The sequence below is a fragment of the Nelusetta ayraudi genome, unplaced genomic scaffold (genome assembly GCF_046127955.1).
Source record: "Nelusetta ayraudi isolate G7.1 ecotype Tasmania unplaced genomic scaffold, CSIRO-AGI_Nayr_v1 ptg000071l, whole genome shotgun sequence".
Classification (NCBI taxonomy): Eukaryota; Metazoa; Chordata; class Actinopteri; order Tetraodontiformes; family Monacanthidae; genus Nelusetta; species Nelusetta ayraudi.
The window spans coordinates 960,029-976,959 of record NW_027466121.1 but is presented as its reverse complement, the minus strand read 5'-3'; the positions used below and the strand labels follow the sequence as shown (position 1 = coordinate 976,959).

Here is a 16,931-nt window from a genome sequence, read left to right as displayed (position 1 = left end):
TCTTTTTCTCCGTCAACATTGCGATTGAACTCGGCGATTAGGTGGTAAATGTGAACAGCATTTTAACATGATTTCATTGTGATTTCAGAACACGCTTGAGTCAATTAAAAAACAACACCAAAAAAAACAACCAAAAAAAAAAACCCACAAAACATGGCCTCCAACAAAAATTGAAACGGGTTTACTGTCATTTGTAGATCGTAAGGTTTCCACTCATTAAAAAAAAACAAAAAAAAAACATTCCTGCATAAAACAACTAATACACAGTTGAAAAGAAATCGACATGGATCTGAGGTCATCTTAGAAGGTGTGCAACTGAAATGGTTGAAATAGTTGGATTTAGGTTCACATCAGCTGTAGTTTTCAATATCTATTTTTTTTTTTTTTTTTAAATGTGCCCGTCAGTGATGTAGAAAAGCACAGATATAAAACAGACAGTACGACATATTTGTAATTTACAGATCCATAATAGTGACAATAGTGGCACGTGGACCAGGAAGCAGTCATAATTATACATTAAAGTGATGATGATGATAATAATGATGATAATAAGAATAATAATAATAATATCAATAATAATAATAATATCTATTTGAATATTACACTTTTATTTTTCATTTTATCAGAAAAAAAAAAGAATTATTTTTATAAACTAGAAATAACTGCATTTCAGTTGATCTGGCTAAATAAATGACTTCAATATTTACAATGATTATTTTACAACCGTTGGCTAATCCCATAGAAGATTAAAGTCCCTTCAAGCCTAACGAAAGAAACCAACTGGAGGATGAACATCCAGCACTCTGCCTCATCATATATCTTCTGTTTGTCTTTAATTCTGCCATTTCTACTGCAGTGGTGCTACTGTGACGTGAATCTTTTCGGGTTAACGCGCTCGCTTCCAGAGGGGGGGTGGGGGTGGGGTGGGGAAGACTCGTTTCCAATGCCACTGTCTGGTGCGTTTCTCTTCTTAAAGCTCTGGATTGAGTGACTCCTACATGACCAGCAGCTGTCCCAGCACCATCCTGAACTGCTGCGTGCACCCTGCCAGCTCCTTCACCTTCTCCACCATCTCCTTGGCGGCGGCGGGGGAAGGATACTGGAGCGCCGCCGTCTTGGTGCTGATGACGATGTCTTTGAGTTTCTCGCAGAGGCTGTTGCTGCTCTGAGCCACCTGGGCTCGCACCTCCGGGGCCTTGGCCTGTCGCGAGAGCGTGTCGCCGATGAACACCAGTTTGTGCGCGCTGAGGATGACGAACTTGCTGTGGGCCACGAAAATCTTGGGCGGCTGATTGGAGTTGACGGAGGTGAAGAAGGCGTCGACGGCGTTGGTGACGGTGGTGACGTTCTGCTCGCACTGCTCGTGGTAGAAGAGGAGGAGCTGCTGGTCGCCGCGGCACAGTTTGGAGGGGGCCGCGTCTCCGGCGCTGCCCTGGGCCAGCTGGTTGGCCAGAGGGTGGTGGAGGGACGGGACCCAGCCGGTCATGTCGTTGTTGATCGGCCGGCTGACTTCCTGCTCCAGCCGCTCGAACTGAGAAATCTGCAGGGAGACAGACGAGCGGACAGTCGGCACTTTAGGCCAGCTTTTCTTTCTTTCTTTCTTTCTTTCTTTCTTGTAACCGCAATTCTACAGACTCGGGACATTATTGTCCATTGTTGTACTCTGTTTGCATCTGCGCGATGACGATGACGATGGATGAATACATTATCATCAGAACCCGCGTGACCAATTGTAACTCTAGGAGATGAAAAGACGCGCTGAGGAAAATCTGCCTTCAAAACTAAATACATTTCTCCTGCATTAGATTTCCTGCATGTGATCGAATTGTGCCCTGATTGAGCTCAAACGAGTGCAAGTCACCTGCTGCTGTTCCAGTTGTGTCTTGTGTCTGCTGGTGCTGCCTTTCTCCAGCAGCTGTCTTTGGTTCCTCTCAAATTCTTCCTTTCCCTGAGAGGTCAAAAAGCCATAAAAAAAAGTCATTTCACCTGAATTTCATTTGCAACCATGTGTGTAAAGCTACTCCTCTCTACGGTAAGCATGAAGATTTAGCATGATGAAAAACACAACAGCACACGTTTCATATGCCACACTTGTCACTCCCTCTTCGCTTGTGTGGACTTTTTGTTAGCAGGGCGGACAACCACCATGTGTCGGTTCTGCGATATTTTTTTTTTTTTGCAGCTTCTTCAATTTATCGACGATGATGCTACACTGACATTAACGACCAGTCAAAAGTTTGGACTCCGCCTATGAATTTAATGGGGGGGTTTTCTTTCATTCTCGTGACTACTGAAAGTGCAGTTTCTCACTGAAGGCATCAAAACTGCGTATGGACGCACGTGGAATGATGGAGGAAACAATAAAAGTGGAAAATTACTTAAACAAATTTTATATTGAAATTCTTCAAAATAGACGCCTTTCATAAAAAGCATATTTAGAGTTATTCAACGTGCTTTTCTTAGTGACATAATTATATATATCTTGCTCATATATTTGATGTCTTCAGTATCTGCAGTGTATAATTTTTTAAAGATATAAAAAAAATTAATTGCATGAGCAGGTGTCCAAACGCGGTGTGTGGATGGACATTGATTCCCTTTCAACGTATTGTTGTAACAACAACAATAACAGTAATGCACTTAAACGTAACCAGTAAGTGACATCATAATTAACAGTCTGCGGTCAACTTGTTATTTCGTCGGTATTTCTGCCCTCAAAACTGCACACGCAAAGTGCTTACCTGTAAATGCACATAGTCGTAATCCTCCATCCAGCCTTCCTCTGTAACCTCATACTGCGTGTCCACGCCCTCCTCTTCCTCCGCGGCGGTAAACTTCGGCGGGGACGGGAGAGGCCGCGACTGGATCTGTATCACCTTCCCGCCACTCTGGCCGCCGCCGCCGCTCGTTTCCCCGGGGATGGGCGGAAGTGGCAGCTGCTGCTGCTGCCAACTGGCCCGCTTGAAGAGCAGCGACGCGTTGCCGTGGAGGAAGGAGGCCAGCTGCTTGGCGTCGTCGGGGATGCCCCGCGCCGTCATGATCAGCTGGTCCAGGCTGTCGCCTCCGGGCGAGGACGCCGCCACCGCCGCGTGCGACCAGGAGACGCCGTCCAAACTCTGGATGTGGAGAACCAGACTCTGGAAGACCTCCTCCATCTTGCCCACCTGACGGCTCAGCTTGGCCTGCAGGGAGCGGTCGGTGGCCTGCGCGGCGTTGGCCACGGCGCCCCGGGCGAACTCCAGGAAGTCTCGGACGGCGGCGCGCACCCGGTCGGCGGCCTGGTGGATGGCCTGGAGGTTTCCTTCCAGGTGGGCGGGACTCCTCCAGCTGCCTGAGATGAAAGACATCATGAGGGACACGCTGGACTCCACCGCTTGCTGAAGGCGAGACAGGCGCTCCATGGCCTGCTCCAGGTCCAGGATGAGAGGTTTGGCTGGCGAGGCCCCGGTGGTGGGGAGGGCGTCGCGCGCAGAGAGCAGGTCCACAGAGGAGGCCGAGTGGTTGCTCCGCCCACTCCCGGTGCTGGAAGCGGACAGGCGCTTGAAGGACACGCTGAGCTCCTCGCTCGTGGGCTGGGGATCCCGCACAACCTGGAAAACGCATGCGCATCAGTGGAAAAACTGGACTGAATGACCTTGCGTCACAAGTTACACTACCTACGTATTGAGAGTCTGGAGGCAAAATCAAAAAATGTTAAAGATTAAGGACAACACATTATGAAGGTTTTGTTCCGACACAAGCTGCGTTTCCATGAGAGTTTTTCGCAAAATAAAAGCGATATTTCTAAAATTTTGACAAAGCACAATTGCAATTTGCAGGTGTTTCCACTGAATGGTGTCGAAGCGCATAAAGCCGCAATTCTCGTAAAATCGCGCGTAAGAAATTTTTACGAGAATTTCGCTTGTTTGCGTTTTAATGCTATCAAGAACGGTTGTTATACTTTTACCTTTGGTTACTTGTAAAATATACTCCGTCTACTCCTCCGTCCAAACACAACGCGCCATTTTCGCTTGAGGCGGACTGGTCACGTGACCCCCGTACGTCACGTCCGCTGACGTGTAAATGCGAAAAAAAAAGTGTTTCCATGACACTTTTGCGATGGATCTCTACCGTATATCGACACCTCATGACAGCGTGAAAACCTTTCAAGCGATAGTTTAGGTGTTTCTATTATCACTTTAATATCGCCATATTTAGGTTTTTTGGCGCAATTCTAGCGGTAATGGAGACGCAGCTATAGACAGGCTCATCTTTAATAAAAGCTAAAACAAAAAAAATATGGCCAAGAAACTACCCCACATACACTTTCTTCTGCCTACACAACCAAAATAATTTTGTTTTCTTTAATTTAATATTTTCAGATTTTTTTTCTCAATTAAATTTTTTTTTTTTTTTTTAATCTCTTTGGAGACGACGCCTTCATTCTCCCCCACCTGCGGCGGCACGTCGTAGATATAGTGCTCGTTTCTCTCTCCTCCTCGGTCGTCCAGCTCCCGTGGGAAATCGTACACGTCCTGCCGGGGCTGCCCAGCGGCCCGCAGGTTGGCCGGGGTGTCATACACCTCGTCCGCCGTCTGGCAGGCCGCGCTCTTGTCCCCGTGATGCTGATCCTTCAGGATGGGGGGCGGGACGTCGTACACGTCCTCCGGAATGTCTGGCTCGGTGTCGTCTGCGTTGAGGTTGTCGCTGAGATACAGCGGAGGCGGCGCGGGCACGTGCTGCTTGACTTTGGAGAAGTGGGGCGGCACGTCGTAGGTCTCCTCCCTGCTCGGGTGAGCGCCTGAGGGGGCGTCTCTACAGACGGACGGAGCCAAACCGTAAGCCTGAGGAAAATGCGGGGGGGGGTGGGGGGGGGGGAGATAAACAGTGAGCACCAACACAGAATGAGACGTAAAAAAAAAAAAAAAAAAAGGGTTTGTTATCATTTAACCAACTATAATAATTAGCTGCTGTATGAAGAGTTTTTTTTTTTAATTAACCTAAATGAAAAAAAAATTTTTTTTTAGCTTTACAACTTTCTGCAGTGGTAGAAAGTTGTAAAGCTACAAAAAAAAAAAAAAAACGAACACATCAAATATATGAGCAAGATATATGTCGTTATGCAGCAAAGAAAAACACGTTCAATAATAAGCTTTCTATGAAAGGTGGCTACTTTGAAAAATTGAAATATAAAGCGTGTGCAAATTCATTCTTTTACCATCTGATGAGCATTCTTGTCTTTACTTGGTGGTGTGTCGTATATATCTTGACCACCGGAGGGCCCCTTGACCACGATGGGCGGCGTGTCGTACACCTGAGGAGAAAAGCACGACTGATTAACGAGGCGCGCACACTCAAGAACGTAACACAAACAACCACCAATACTACATTCAGATTAGGCTAGAATGAGACAGAGGAGGACTTTATTGGGGGGTAAAAGCTCGGGACCCCGATATTGGATTAAGAAATGATGACGGAGACACATCTGAAGGTCGTAATCCCAGAGAGTTCAATGAAAAGCAACTGGACTGGGAGTTGAAGATCTCCCGTCTCGTCTGAGAGTCTTCTTCAAGTTCTGAAATTGCTTACAGACCTACTGTGGTAACGAGCAGGTACTTCCTTCCTACCTCTCACCAGAATGACTTCCACACTAAAGCTGCAGTACGGCTTTGTGCACTGCCAGGTACCTGAGTGTTGTACTGCTGCCGAACAGGCGGCACGTCATACACGTCCTGCTGGTTGAGAGGCAGATGACTGGGCAGGATGTCGTATTCGCCACGCTCCGCCGTCCTGGTTGTGTCATATCGATAAACCTGTCCGACCCGAGTGGGAACCACCACCTGCACACAGAATCGCGTTCAAAGGATGCTGATCAGTGGTGACGCAACAGGCAGCATTCAGAGCCGATGGTTTAAAAACAAAAAAAAGGATGGTTGTGGATTTGGACGTCCAGTGAGTGACAGAATTTCTGGTTTAACTCCTTTGAAAGTCATTGAAAAATGTGAATAGGTGTAACTTATAGCCATTCTTTAAATTTGTTACTTCCTGACCTGTGCGAATCTGTAAACGCCAAGCGGATATAAGCGAGTGCTGTCAATCTGTCCCCCCATTTTAGTCTTGTTGCACTTCCTGTCAGTTCAAGTAGCAGAACGGCCATTTTTGGGCCATGTTTTGTATATGGAAAGCACTTTGGGAGTAACCTCTAGTAAGAAGTGCCTGAGTGAAAAGATTTGACTCAGTACTACAATCTGGTTGAAAGTCGCTGATTATTACTGCACCTCTGCAGGGCTCAGAAATGTCACAAGCGGGTTGACTCAGTGGTGGCGTGGGGATTTAGGCGAATGGCTTTTCATTTAGTTCACGTTCAAGTTGTCTTTGGTGCAGGTAAAAAATGACTGTGATGGTCTTGCAGGCCCGGTATTGCAGTTTAGGTCACTATAAAACATCAACACATTCCTTTGCAGTTGTGGGCGTGTTTTTCCCGCTCTGTTTCAGACATTTTCTCTCCAGAAACCCAATCACTCCAATCAACGCCCATCCCTCCGTGCAAAAGATGCACAGCAGTGTAAAAGCATGGTCATGGAGATGACAAATAAGACAGAAACACAAAGACAAACTAGATGGAAATCTTAAATTTTTTTTTAAATAGACACAAAGCTCTGTTCGTCTCCCTTTTTCTAATTGGAGAAATTATCCCTGCACCTTTAAGTTCCAGAAAACTATATTAGGCCAATGTGCAAACAACACACATCTTCTCACTTTTCAGTTAACAAAATCCCTGCTTGCTTACTCTCTTCTTTCAACACATCCACCGAGTATTTTCCAAATGAATGAACCAGTCAAGCAATCAAAGCCCTTACCTTTCCCGCTGGCTTTGTACTAGTCTCCCAGTTCCCCTTGTCCATGTATGGCGGCACCTGGTACACCTCCTGCTCAGCGACTACTCCTCCAGCCGGGGCTCCTCCCTGGCTCAGTGCATGGCCCATAGGAGAGGGCACCTGGTACACATCTTGCCTTGGCAACTGGTACTTTCTTTGCGAGGCAACGAGGTCCTTGCTGGGGAGTCCTGGCTGGGTTGCTGGAGACGGCCCACCGGGAACTTGATACAGGTTCTGGAGACTTGCTTTTGGGCTGTGGGAGGGGGGCATCATGTAAATGGAGTCGGCGCTAGGTTGCGTCGGATTGGGGGCGGAATAGAGCGGGTGCATTGACGTGTACTGAGATGACGGAAGGATCTTGTTGGCCAATCCGGAAGATGAAGCAGCCACGGCGGCAGCTACAGAAGGTGCATATGCGGGCTTGGCATAAGCACTTTGGGAGGGGAGGGCTTGGTGCTGGGATGGAGAAGAGGCACCAGCTGCATCGACCATGTCCCTTTTGCCGTCGTACATGCCGACAAGAATCTTGAGGCGGTTGCCCGGGACGATCCCTTGGCGGCCATGGAGGGAACACAGCCACCAGCCGTCCAATCCCTGCGTGTCCCTCTCCAACACCGTCATGATGTCTCCCTTACGGAACGAGAGTTCATCCGGAGACTCTGCAACATTGTCATACAACGCCTTGGCCAATATATTCTGTGGAGAAGAAAAGCAACAACAAAACTCTCAGGCGTGACATGTTTGTGTATTTGCTACATAGTTGAAAAAGGTAGAGTTTTGGGTAGGCTTTACACGATCACGATTTTTTTGTGCCGATCATCAATCACCGATCACGTGAGGAGCAATATTTAAATTACTTGTTTATGTACTTAACACAAACTCCAGCAGCTTCCTTGTGCCACCCCTTGCCTTCTCACTTTCCCGACTATACGGACGAGCACTGTCTAAAGTTATTTGCTTTAGCATCCGTTTCGGAGTTTGCTTTTCTTTTTCCTTTCTCCGCGCTGCGTTTCTTGAACTCGACATGCTCCTCCGTCTGTATCTTTTCCAAGTGCCTGATTAAATTTGTCGTGTTGAAATTTTTTGCCGACGTTCCCCCGCCAGGTACTGTAGCGTTGCATATATTGCAGATAGCTCGAAAAAAGTTTCAACACGACCATGACGTCATTGATCGGAGATTTATGACATGACGCCCGATCACGAATATTTAAAAAAATGCCAAATATCGGCCGATCCCATATAGCCGATATGATCGGTGTAAAGCCTAGTTTTGAGGATAATTCATACAAGGCTAATCTATGCGGGTCGTCAAATGAGGCAAGCATTACGATATGTGCGTGCAACAACATTCTAACAGTAGTTTTATTAATTCTGTAATCAAATAGGGTGGCGACCTCATGCAACAGAGGTTGCAGAGGTAGATTATGACCGGATTGAAGTGATGTCCTCGCTCCAAGTCAACATGCTGCGGAGGTAATCCGAGTATTGGCTAACATGTATACCCGCCTTTGCAACGACAGGGTAGCCCTGGCCTGGACTCTTAATATCAACTGGTGGGTGTTATGACACTTTCTGTCAATGTTTTACAAGAAAGACAGACAGCCTGACGTACAAGGACGTGGGCGGGGGGTGCTGCTTTACCTGCTGTGTGTGTTACCCTTGACGTAAATTAGACCGTCGATGGCTCTTGTGCTTACTGTGATTGTCCAAGAAGAAAGACGCCACTGTCGTATAATATACGGGGAGAGTGCGGCGGCGAGCGCCAGTTTGCCACTCGACGGTGACGACCTCTCGCCTACTGCTCACCTGCTGGATGCAGGTGTGAGACTGTGAATCAGTCACTTACAGATAATTTGAGTATCAATTTCCTCCTGTGCAGACCAGTGTCTTAGTGCTGCGATTATCCACTTGTATTCATGTATTTATGGCGAGTAGGTTCAGCTTTTACCGATAAAACAAAAGAAAAAGCCGCATAAGCATAAGCCGCATTCCTGACGAGTTAACCTTTCAGGTTCACAAACGCATTGCGAACAAGAGCCGTGAGTCAACAGTCAACACAAGCCTCTGATAATAGTATAGGACTCTTACTGTCAGTTTGTGTCCCTCCCCCTCTTCTCCTTTGAACACCTTCTCCGTCACTGTCTGGATTTCTAAATTTCAACACATTCAGTCCCTCCCTGTCTTTAGCCCATAATCCCGTTTCTTTCCTTCTACCTGCTTTACTTTTTTCTTTCTGTAAACATGCCTACACACAAACGTGTATTACTAATTCAATTGTTAAAAGCCCCAAATATGTGTAAAAATAAGTGTACAAGTTCAGGAAAGTCATTTTTTCTTCATGTTCATGTTTTTCCATGAATTAGCTTTATATATACAAATCTAAACACAGACCTCTTCTGCTTTAGTCACACTTTCTTGACTCTGGTAGGTATTTTAAAAACTGGCCAAAACAGAAACTACACCAGATTCCCCCTGCAGTACAGTATAAGGAATAAAGTGCGCACTGTTAGGAACTAACAAAAGAAGAAATCAGCAACTTTCCCGCCTCCTCCCACTATGAGTTTTCCTTTCCTGTTTACTCCTCCCCCGACACACACACACACACACACACACACACACACACACACACACACACACACACACACACACACACACACACACACACACACACACACACACACACACACACACACACAGGCACGACAGGCACGCTCCACTACTAACTAAAGATGAGTAGACACCAAACAAGGCACCGCTCATACCCAGACGCAGGAATCTCGCTCTCTTTCCCTCCCTGACACAAACACAAACTTGCGTACACAAAACTACTTACCGCATTGTTCATTTTTTTTTTTTGTTATCTCCGCCGCAGTGAAGCAACTACGGTGCTTGAAAACCGTCGGACACTTTGCCAACAGGGTCTCCCAGTTCCGAAAAGCAACGTAAAAGGAAATGAAATGAGAAAAAGACCATAAAGTTTTGCGAACCGCCCCTGCTTTCCTCTTTATCCTCTTTCATACTTCCCTCCTATGTCCTACTGCCGCTTCCTTCACAGTCTGAGGTCTTGTTCGGTCTCGTACCGAGGCAGATCTTGACACATTCTGCCGCTCTGTGATCTCACACATCAAGAATGAAGGCAATGTTCTGCCCACTTACTTTAACCCTGCTTGCCCCTTCTGCATTTCTCTCTCTTTTCCGAGGGGAAAAGAGGGTGCAGTGCCGACGTCATTTCCTGACGTTCCCTGCATCTATTCTTGCCACTGGCCTGCGGAGAATCCTTTTCATGCAAATGAGCCCTGCACTTTCATTAGCTCGCCATCATTGACCGCGTTGTGCAGTAGGACCGCGAGTAGAAAGCAGCGCTCCCTCATTTAAGTAATGATGTATACTCACTATCTGCGTTGCCATTACCCCTGGAATTCCGCAAAACCTAAATATCGCAATAAAAAACTGGTAACGGAAACACAGAAACTTCGAAAAACCTCTCGAATATCGCTGAAAGGTTTTTGCGCTCTCATGAGGTGGTTTTTCCAGATGTATCGATACACAGTAGAGGTGTACCGCAAATATATCTCGGGGCGAGATGTTACGCCAAATATGGGAAGGAAACGCCTGCAAATCGCAACTGTACTTTGTTGAAATTTTAGAAATATAGCTTTTATTTTTGCGAAAAACTGGAATGGAAATGCAGCTACTTATACTGATGAAACTAGAATTTAAAAAAAGACAGACAAAAACACACACACACACACACACACACACACACACACACACACACACACACACACACACACACACACACACACACACACACACACACACACACACACACACACACACACACACACGGGAGATGATACGCAATGGAAAAGCTTCACTCTGTTTGCTCTGACACACACGCACGCACACACTTGCCACGGCAGCACCTGCATGTCAACATCACGGGGCCTTACAAGCTGGCGCTTCAGCGGTAAATAAAGTAGACTGTCCACCCCCTCCAAATTGAAAGCAATCCACGCTTGAAGTAATATATTATGAGGTCTAACAGCAAAGGTGATTAGTTCTCAATAAGCCATCGATGAATTACTAGCTAGCTAACAGCAGATGTTAAAACGCGGTGTGATGAGCAGCTAAAAACTACGGAGTGAGCGGTGCACCACACTTCCACCTGCTGCCAGCACCCCACTCATGATGGGGATTGGGGATTGCGAGCATTTCCCACGAACACCGAATTCCAAGTGAACGTGAGTCATAAGCTCGCGTTGATTAGGTCCCTGCCCTTTGTACACACCGCCCGTCGCCTCGACCGCTACTTCCGGGATGGTTTAGTGAGGTACTCTGATCGGAGACTCTGACCCGTGCGTCAGGACGTGCAAATTGGCCGTCCGACCTGGGTACAGGGGCAGGGTGTGGTGGACGGGCGGGTGGAGCTCCAGCATAGGATAGAATAGAATAAAACAGAATGTTGAAGAGACACACCAGCTTTCGCAGTCTTTCACCACCTGTTTCAAGAACAGTTCCCTAAAGCACTGCTGTTCACCGGTACATTATGAGAGCTGTTACTGGGCAGATTTTGAAAGTATGGCGGGCGCCATAGTGTCATCAACGTGTGGCAAACAGTGGAGGCTATCGCCCCACGTAACCTAAGTAGGACGCACATTATGTCGAGAGCGCATAGAGTTGGAGTGCCTCACAGGCTAACGCTGCTAAGCTAAGTTTTTTTGGCCAAGATCTGCTTTTTTTTTTATTGCCAAAGTTCATTGAAAACGATATTACACCCGAGAGGGGCTTTTCAAAAGCGATGATGATGCACATGAGTGACCGAAGCTCTCAACTTTCTTCTGCTGCGGTGCCGCAGACGATTTTTCAGTGGGTGGAGCCTTTAGACGAGTCTTCACTGAGATCGAAAAAGCTTATTCCGCCTATTCAGACGAAGGATATAGGCTTTAAAATGCGCCCTAAAACATTTTTGTGAGACAAAAAAAAAAAAAAAACTCCTTCAGTTATGCCACGTTCCATCTGCAATGACTCTGCTCTAGCCATACTGCGATTACCTAAAGTGCATGTTCATGCACTGACTGAAAAGTCTGACTTGCGCATTTAAAATTGGAGAGTCATTTTTTTTTTTGGTCGCTGTCGACTACTGCATGTGCATGTAACCAAGCATGCGTGCTTTCGCCGCCGCCGCTCGGGCAATTCGGGCTAACATACTCCTGATCCAGTGTCACTGCTCTCACATCTTCCCAGTGAGTTTAATTGTGTTTTGTAATGGAGAGCTGTCAACCCAATAGACAAGTCATTTGTAGATTAATTTGAACTGCCTCTCTCCACACACACACACACACACACACACACACACACACACACACACACACACACACACACACACACACACACACACACACACACACACACACACACACACACGGCTAATATCCCACTTCCCCTCTGTCTGGCAAAAGGAATGCTCAGTTTCCTGTGTGTTGTGATCTGTTTTCCTGAAAACCAGTAAACAGATCCCGGCAGTTTGACAAAAGGATCTTCTCTGACTGTACGTGTAATATCTGTTGTAAGAGCATGCCGTTTAAGTCAATGTTTCAATTTTAAGCTTTTTTTCTTTCGCAAATTCTGCAATTCAGCATTTTTTTTTTTTTTTCAAAGATCCGCTGCCATGCACATTTCCATTTATTTATGTAGGTCTCAAATGTCATGTCATGTGTGTCATTTTTGGAAAAGGAAGCGCCTTGGATCAGTTACTCTACACCATTTTAGTATCGCTTGAGAGGCAGCTGGAGGAGAAAGATGACAATTCTAAAATATTAAATATATTTCAGGCAGATCTTATATCCTCACCAATCTGCTCAGAGGTGGTCTGGATGAGCTGATTTATATCAAACATGTTTGGTATCTAGATTTGAAATACTGACTATCAACGATGAAGAGGGACGCATGTGAAAGAGGAAAATAATGACGACAAAGCACCTTACAGTTGGAGAAATCTGCACGCTTGTCGTGGATGGCATCCTTTATGATGTGTGAAGGCCAACGCAATTCACTGGTAAGTTTGGAGGTGGGGGAGGTTTGACTGAATGAGTGCTGCAATCTAAAATCTGACCCCTTCGTAGCACTGGCGCTCTTCGGCTTCTTTGGCTAGGTTCCTAACTGTTACCATTGTTCCCAAGTACCACTGTACTTTTGGTACGCCCGTCACTGATCTAGGTTCCACTGAAGTGCTTTAAGCCGTCCAAAGAGAAACCATCAGATCTCTTCGGAGTAAGTACGAAGCAACAGTGGCCCGGGAAAAACTCCCCAGTTGGAAGAAAGCTGGAGCGGACCCGGGCGAAGAAGGACAGCACTGATCAGAGACGTAGCCAAGAGGCCCATGGTGAGTCTGGAAGAACTAAAGAGATTCACAGCTCAGATGGAGGAATCTGTCCAAAGGACAACTATCAGTTGTGTAAGCAGAAAGCCATTGTAAGAACCGTAAGAAGCCCCATTTACAAGTTTGCCAGACCCCACATGGGGGGGACTCGGCAATCATCTCGAGGAAGGTGCTCGAGTTGGTTGAGACCAAATCTTTGTGGGCCTAAATGCAAAACATTACGGGTGGTGAAAAACTAACACTGCACTTCACTCTGAAGACACCACCCCAACTGTTAAACATGGGGGTGGCAGCATCTTGCTCTGGGGGTGCTTCTCTTCAGCAGGGATGGGGAGGATGGTCAGAATTGGTGGGAAGGCAGATTTCGCCAAATACAGGACGATCTTGGAAGAAAACCTGTTGGAGCTTGCAAAAGACTTGAGACTGAGGCAGAGGTTCACCTTCCAGTAGGACAACAACCCAAGCCATGGCAACAGTGGAATGGCGTAAAACAAAACCACAATCATGTGTCAGAATGGACAAGTCAAAGTCCAGACCTAAATCCAATTAAGAATCTGTGGCAAGATCTGAAAACAGTCGTTCACTAACATCCATCTAATCTAACTCAGCTTAAGCTGTTTTGCAAAGAAGAAATTGGCAAATATGTCGGTCTCTAGATGCGCAAATGCTTGTGAATGACAAGTTTTCCACTCAGTTGGAACACTTGATTGTGTCTGAAGGCTTTAGGCAGATTTCATAGAACCTGTCAACACAAACTAACACTGGATGCAGCACGACTGAGTGGATATAATTGGACATGAACAGAACAGACTGTGAAAAATTGTCTTATTCACACATTCACAAAAAATATATTTTTTTGAAGATCTTTAGGCCAGCAGAGAGGGCCTTGCTGGCCCTGACAGCCCACAACTGCTGGACTGGTAATGCTATTACTTGTTAACTCTCTTGTCTCTGAGGACACTGAAATGTGCATAATGCCTAACCCCTTATTATTTGCATTCTAACTTTGAATCAGAGAGTCACAGAGACTCACTTCAAAAAGCAACAGGCTCCTTACAATTACACTTAAGACAGCGACATGCTTTTCAACATTATTTTCCAACCTAGCTGCAAAGTACAGTGTTGTTTTTTTCCACGGATGTTTTACAATAATCTGCATTTAGTGACAGTTTGTCATTTTTTTTGTAATAAATGTCTTGTGACTGCGTCATGTTTTTACAACACTGCTCAGAGTCAATCCATCAATCAAATAAAATGCGAAAAAAGAAAAGACGGAGACAAAGTTGGTCAACAGGATGGTGTTTGACCACCGATGTTTTGGTCATCAGAAGTTCTCAGAAGTTCAATAAACACAACGTCTTTGATGAAAAATTGTTCCAATAATTATGATTTCAATACATAAGAAAACAGTCTTTAACAAAAAAATATATATATATTTGAGCAACCCGACCAAGTTCTATGGGTCACATATGTTCTGTTGCAAAATGGAGCAAGAACACAAATCACTTTCAGCAGTTCTACCCTTGCTTCCAGTTTAGTGCGTGTTAAACTTGAATGGGACTTAAGGAAAGGGTGTTTAAGTTTATGGGATGAAATTGAATCATTTAAACAGCTCAGGCACTGTGACCTAGTTTACCCATTTGCTCACGATGAAATTAATTTCCCCCATAACCCAAGGTGTTGATGTAAAGTCACAGTTCAGAGAGAAGATGAAACTGAAGGGGGGGGTTTCGACAAGCTGGAAAAATGTACTCAACCACACCAGACTTGTGGGACTAATGGAAAAAAATGAAGTTTTAAGCATTAATTAGGAACAGGGGATTTTTGTCCTGAAATCACGGTTGTGACAGGGACTGGCAAAAATACTAAACTATGAATAAATAAACAAACAAACAAACAAACAAATGTTGTGGGTTTTCTTTGACACCGTACGTACATTTTACAAACACCACACAATTGGAGTGTCAAAACGGAGCTAGCGAACAGGGTGTGTACCGGGTTCCTTCAACATGTTTGGTCTTGTCGTGAATAACTAAAACACCTAAGGACAGCAAAGTCGTAAAAGAGCCTCGGGGCTGACATACTTACAGGGACAGACATTTTGCTGCAGTTACTCTCCTTGGCTTCTCCCTGTAAATCGCGCACTTTGGATTTCCCCCCCACCACCACCACCACCACCACTTCCAGGTCTTATAAATGTCTTCCCGGATGCCGTGGTTGTCAGTCCTCCTTCGTCCGTTCCATACCGAAGTGTCTCGGACAGGGGGAATATCCAGCTACGCAGGGCGGTGTTGAGCTTAATGCAAGTGAATGCCTCGGCAGGCAGAGGGGGAGAGAAAAATCACCGGTTTGCGGCAAGAGTAGCGGCAGTGCGGCCCATTCGCCGTCAAGCCGACATGTCTGTCTCCCTGTTTTCGCCGTTCCTCTCCTCTGTCACGGCCTTTCTTTTCGAGGCTCGGTTGGCGGTTGCTGTTCGGTAGCAGTTGGTAAAGGGCACGGATTACGTTCTGATAGGCCACCTCCAGCTTGTGAAAAGTCTTATTTTTCTGCCCGTGACCGCAAAAAAAAAAAAGGGGGGGGCACCGCCTCTGCCGTGTAGATGCCTGCCTGGCTGCTTGTGTTCCCCCCACTCGGATGAGACGACTCAGCCTTAAAGAGACCGTCCCACCGTTAGCCATGGTACTTTCTGATAGCGGTGGGAAAAGGGGCGGGAGAGGGAGGGTCCTCGGAGGCGTAAGCACAAATTATATTTAAGGGGGGGGGCACATATTAGGATGGGTTATTTATGTATTTATTTAGCCGAAATGAACAAACGTTAGACAATTCTGTTCAATTCCTTTCATTTTCATCCTGATCCAATGCCAAGTAAATCCAAAGTTGATTTTGTCGATATCGATAGTGATCCCTTTTCTCCTTGCCCCCCCCCCCCCGAAATTGTAATGTGTTAAGAAAAATGACATTTCAGGGTTTGAAATTATAGCCACACAAATACACCTAAATTCAACATTAGCTTTCTTATTCCTTTATGAGACTGTTAGTGCCACAAAACACTAACATACAGCCAACTCCAAACTGTTACAATATAAACGGATAAGTGGAATGTGTCTATCTGCTACGTTGCATCACTTTAACCCCAACATTCCTGACACCTGCTTCAAATGTGGAGACCAAAAAGGTACTTTATATATATATATTTGTTTATTGGAAGGCAAACGTTCAGATACACCATGTGCCATATATAGGACAATGGTAGAGGGGAATTACTTTTTACGTAGTTTTTGAAAAGATGAGTTGCACTATAAAGAACAAACTTGGCAAGTTCTGGAAATTATGGAACTGAGTGAATACTGATGGTTGGATGGATGATGGGAAAGATTTAGGCCATATTATCCCCTTGGTTCTCTTCTTTGCTTTTCCCTTTTTTGTTTACCTCTGAACAATATAAGTTAGTGAATGCAGTCCGAATGTTTGTAACATTGTTGATGTGTGCCTTGTTATGTTGTATTTCATGTTAATTGAAGAAAACTATAATAAATATGTAAAAAACAAAACAAAAAAAACCCAGCCCAAGTAAACTAAACAGTGGAATGAAAAATAAAAAGGCAATCAGGCTTCCTCCCAGGAACAAAACAGCTAAAATATCGGTATGGAACTCACAAATGTCTCCCCACAGTTTTATGCTGAGGAACAAT

At 45.6% G+C, this 16,931-nt stretch overlaps 1 protein-coding gene across 2 annotated transcripts; it reads right to left on the bottom strand.

Moving 5' to 3' along the window:
- Positions 1–159: 159 nt before the first annotated feature.
- On the bottom strand, positions 160–15,910 carry bcar1 (BCAR1 scaffold protein, Cas family member). 2 transcript variants are annotated; one of them, XM_076042918.1, is made up of 8 exons: positions 15,328–15,910; positions 6,840–7,553; positions 5,667–5,819; positions 5,198–5,293; positions 4,434–4,823; positions 2,742–3,590; positions 1,862–1,948; positions 160–1,540 (listed from the first exon to the last, which is right to left on the bottom strand). In XM_076042918.1, exons 1-8 carry the CDS (start codon positions 15,337–15,339, stop codon positions 995–997), a joined length of 2,847 nt encoding a protein of 948 aa, XP_075899033.1. In that variant the 5' UTR covers positions 15,340–15,910; the 3' UTR covers positions 160–994. The 2 variants fall into 2 exon arrangements, with proteins under 2 accessions (XP_075899033.1, XP_075899035.1); XM_076042920.1 differs by lacking the exon at positions 15,328–15,910 and adding an exon at positions 9,691–10,096.
- Positions 15,911–16,931: the final 1,021 nt, after the last annotated feature.

Bases quoted from the DNA above. Each gene is read 5' to 3' on its own strand.
- bcar1 (XM_076042918.1), bottom strand. The intron at 3,591-4,433 runs GTGGGGGAGAAT...TGCGTTTTCCAG, and splicing joins TCTACGACGTGCCGCCGCAG to GTTGTGCGGGATCCCCAGCC. The intron at 1,541-1,861 runs GTGACTTGCACT...GTCTCCCTGCAG, and splicing joins CACAACTGGAACAGCAGCAG to ATTTCTCAGTTCGAGCGGCT.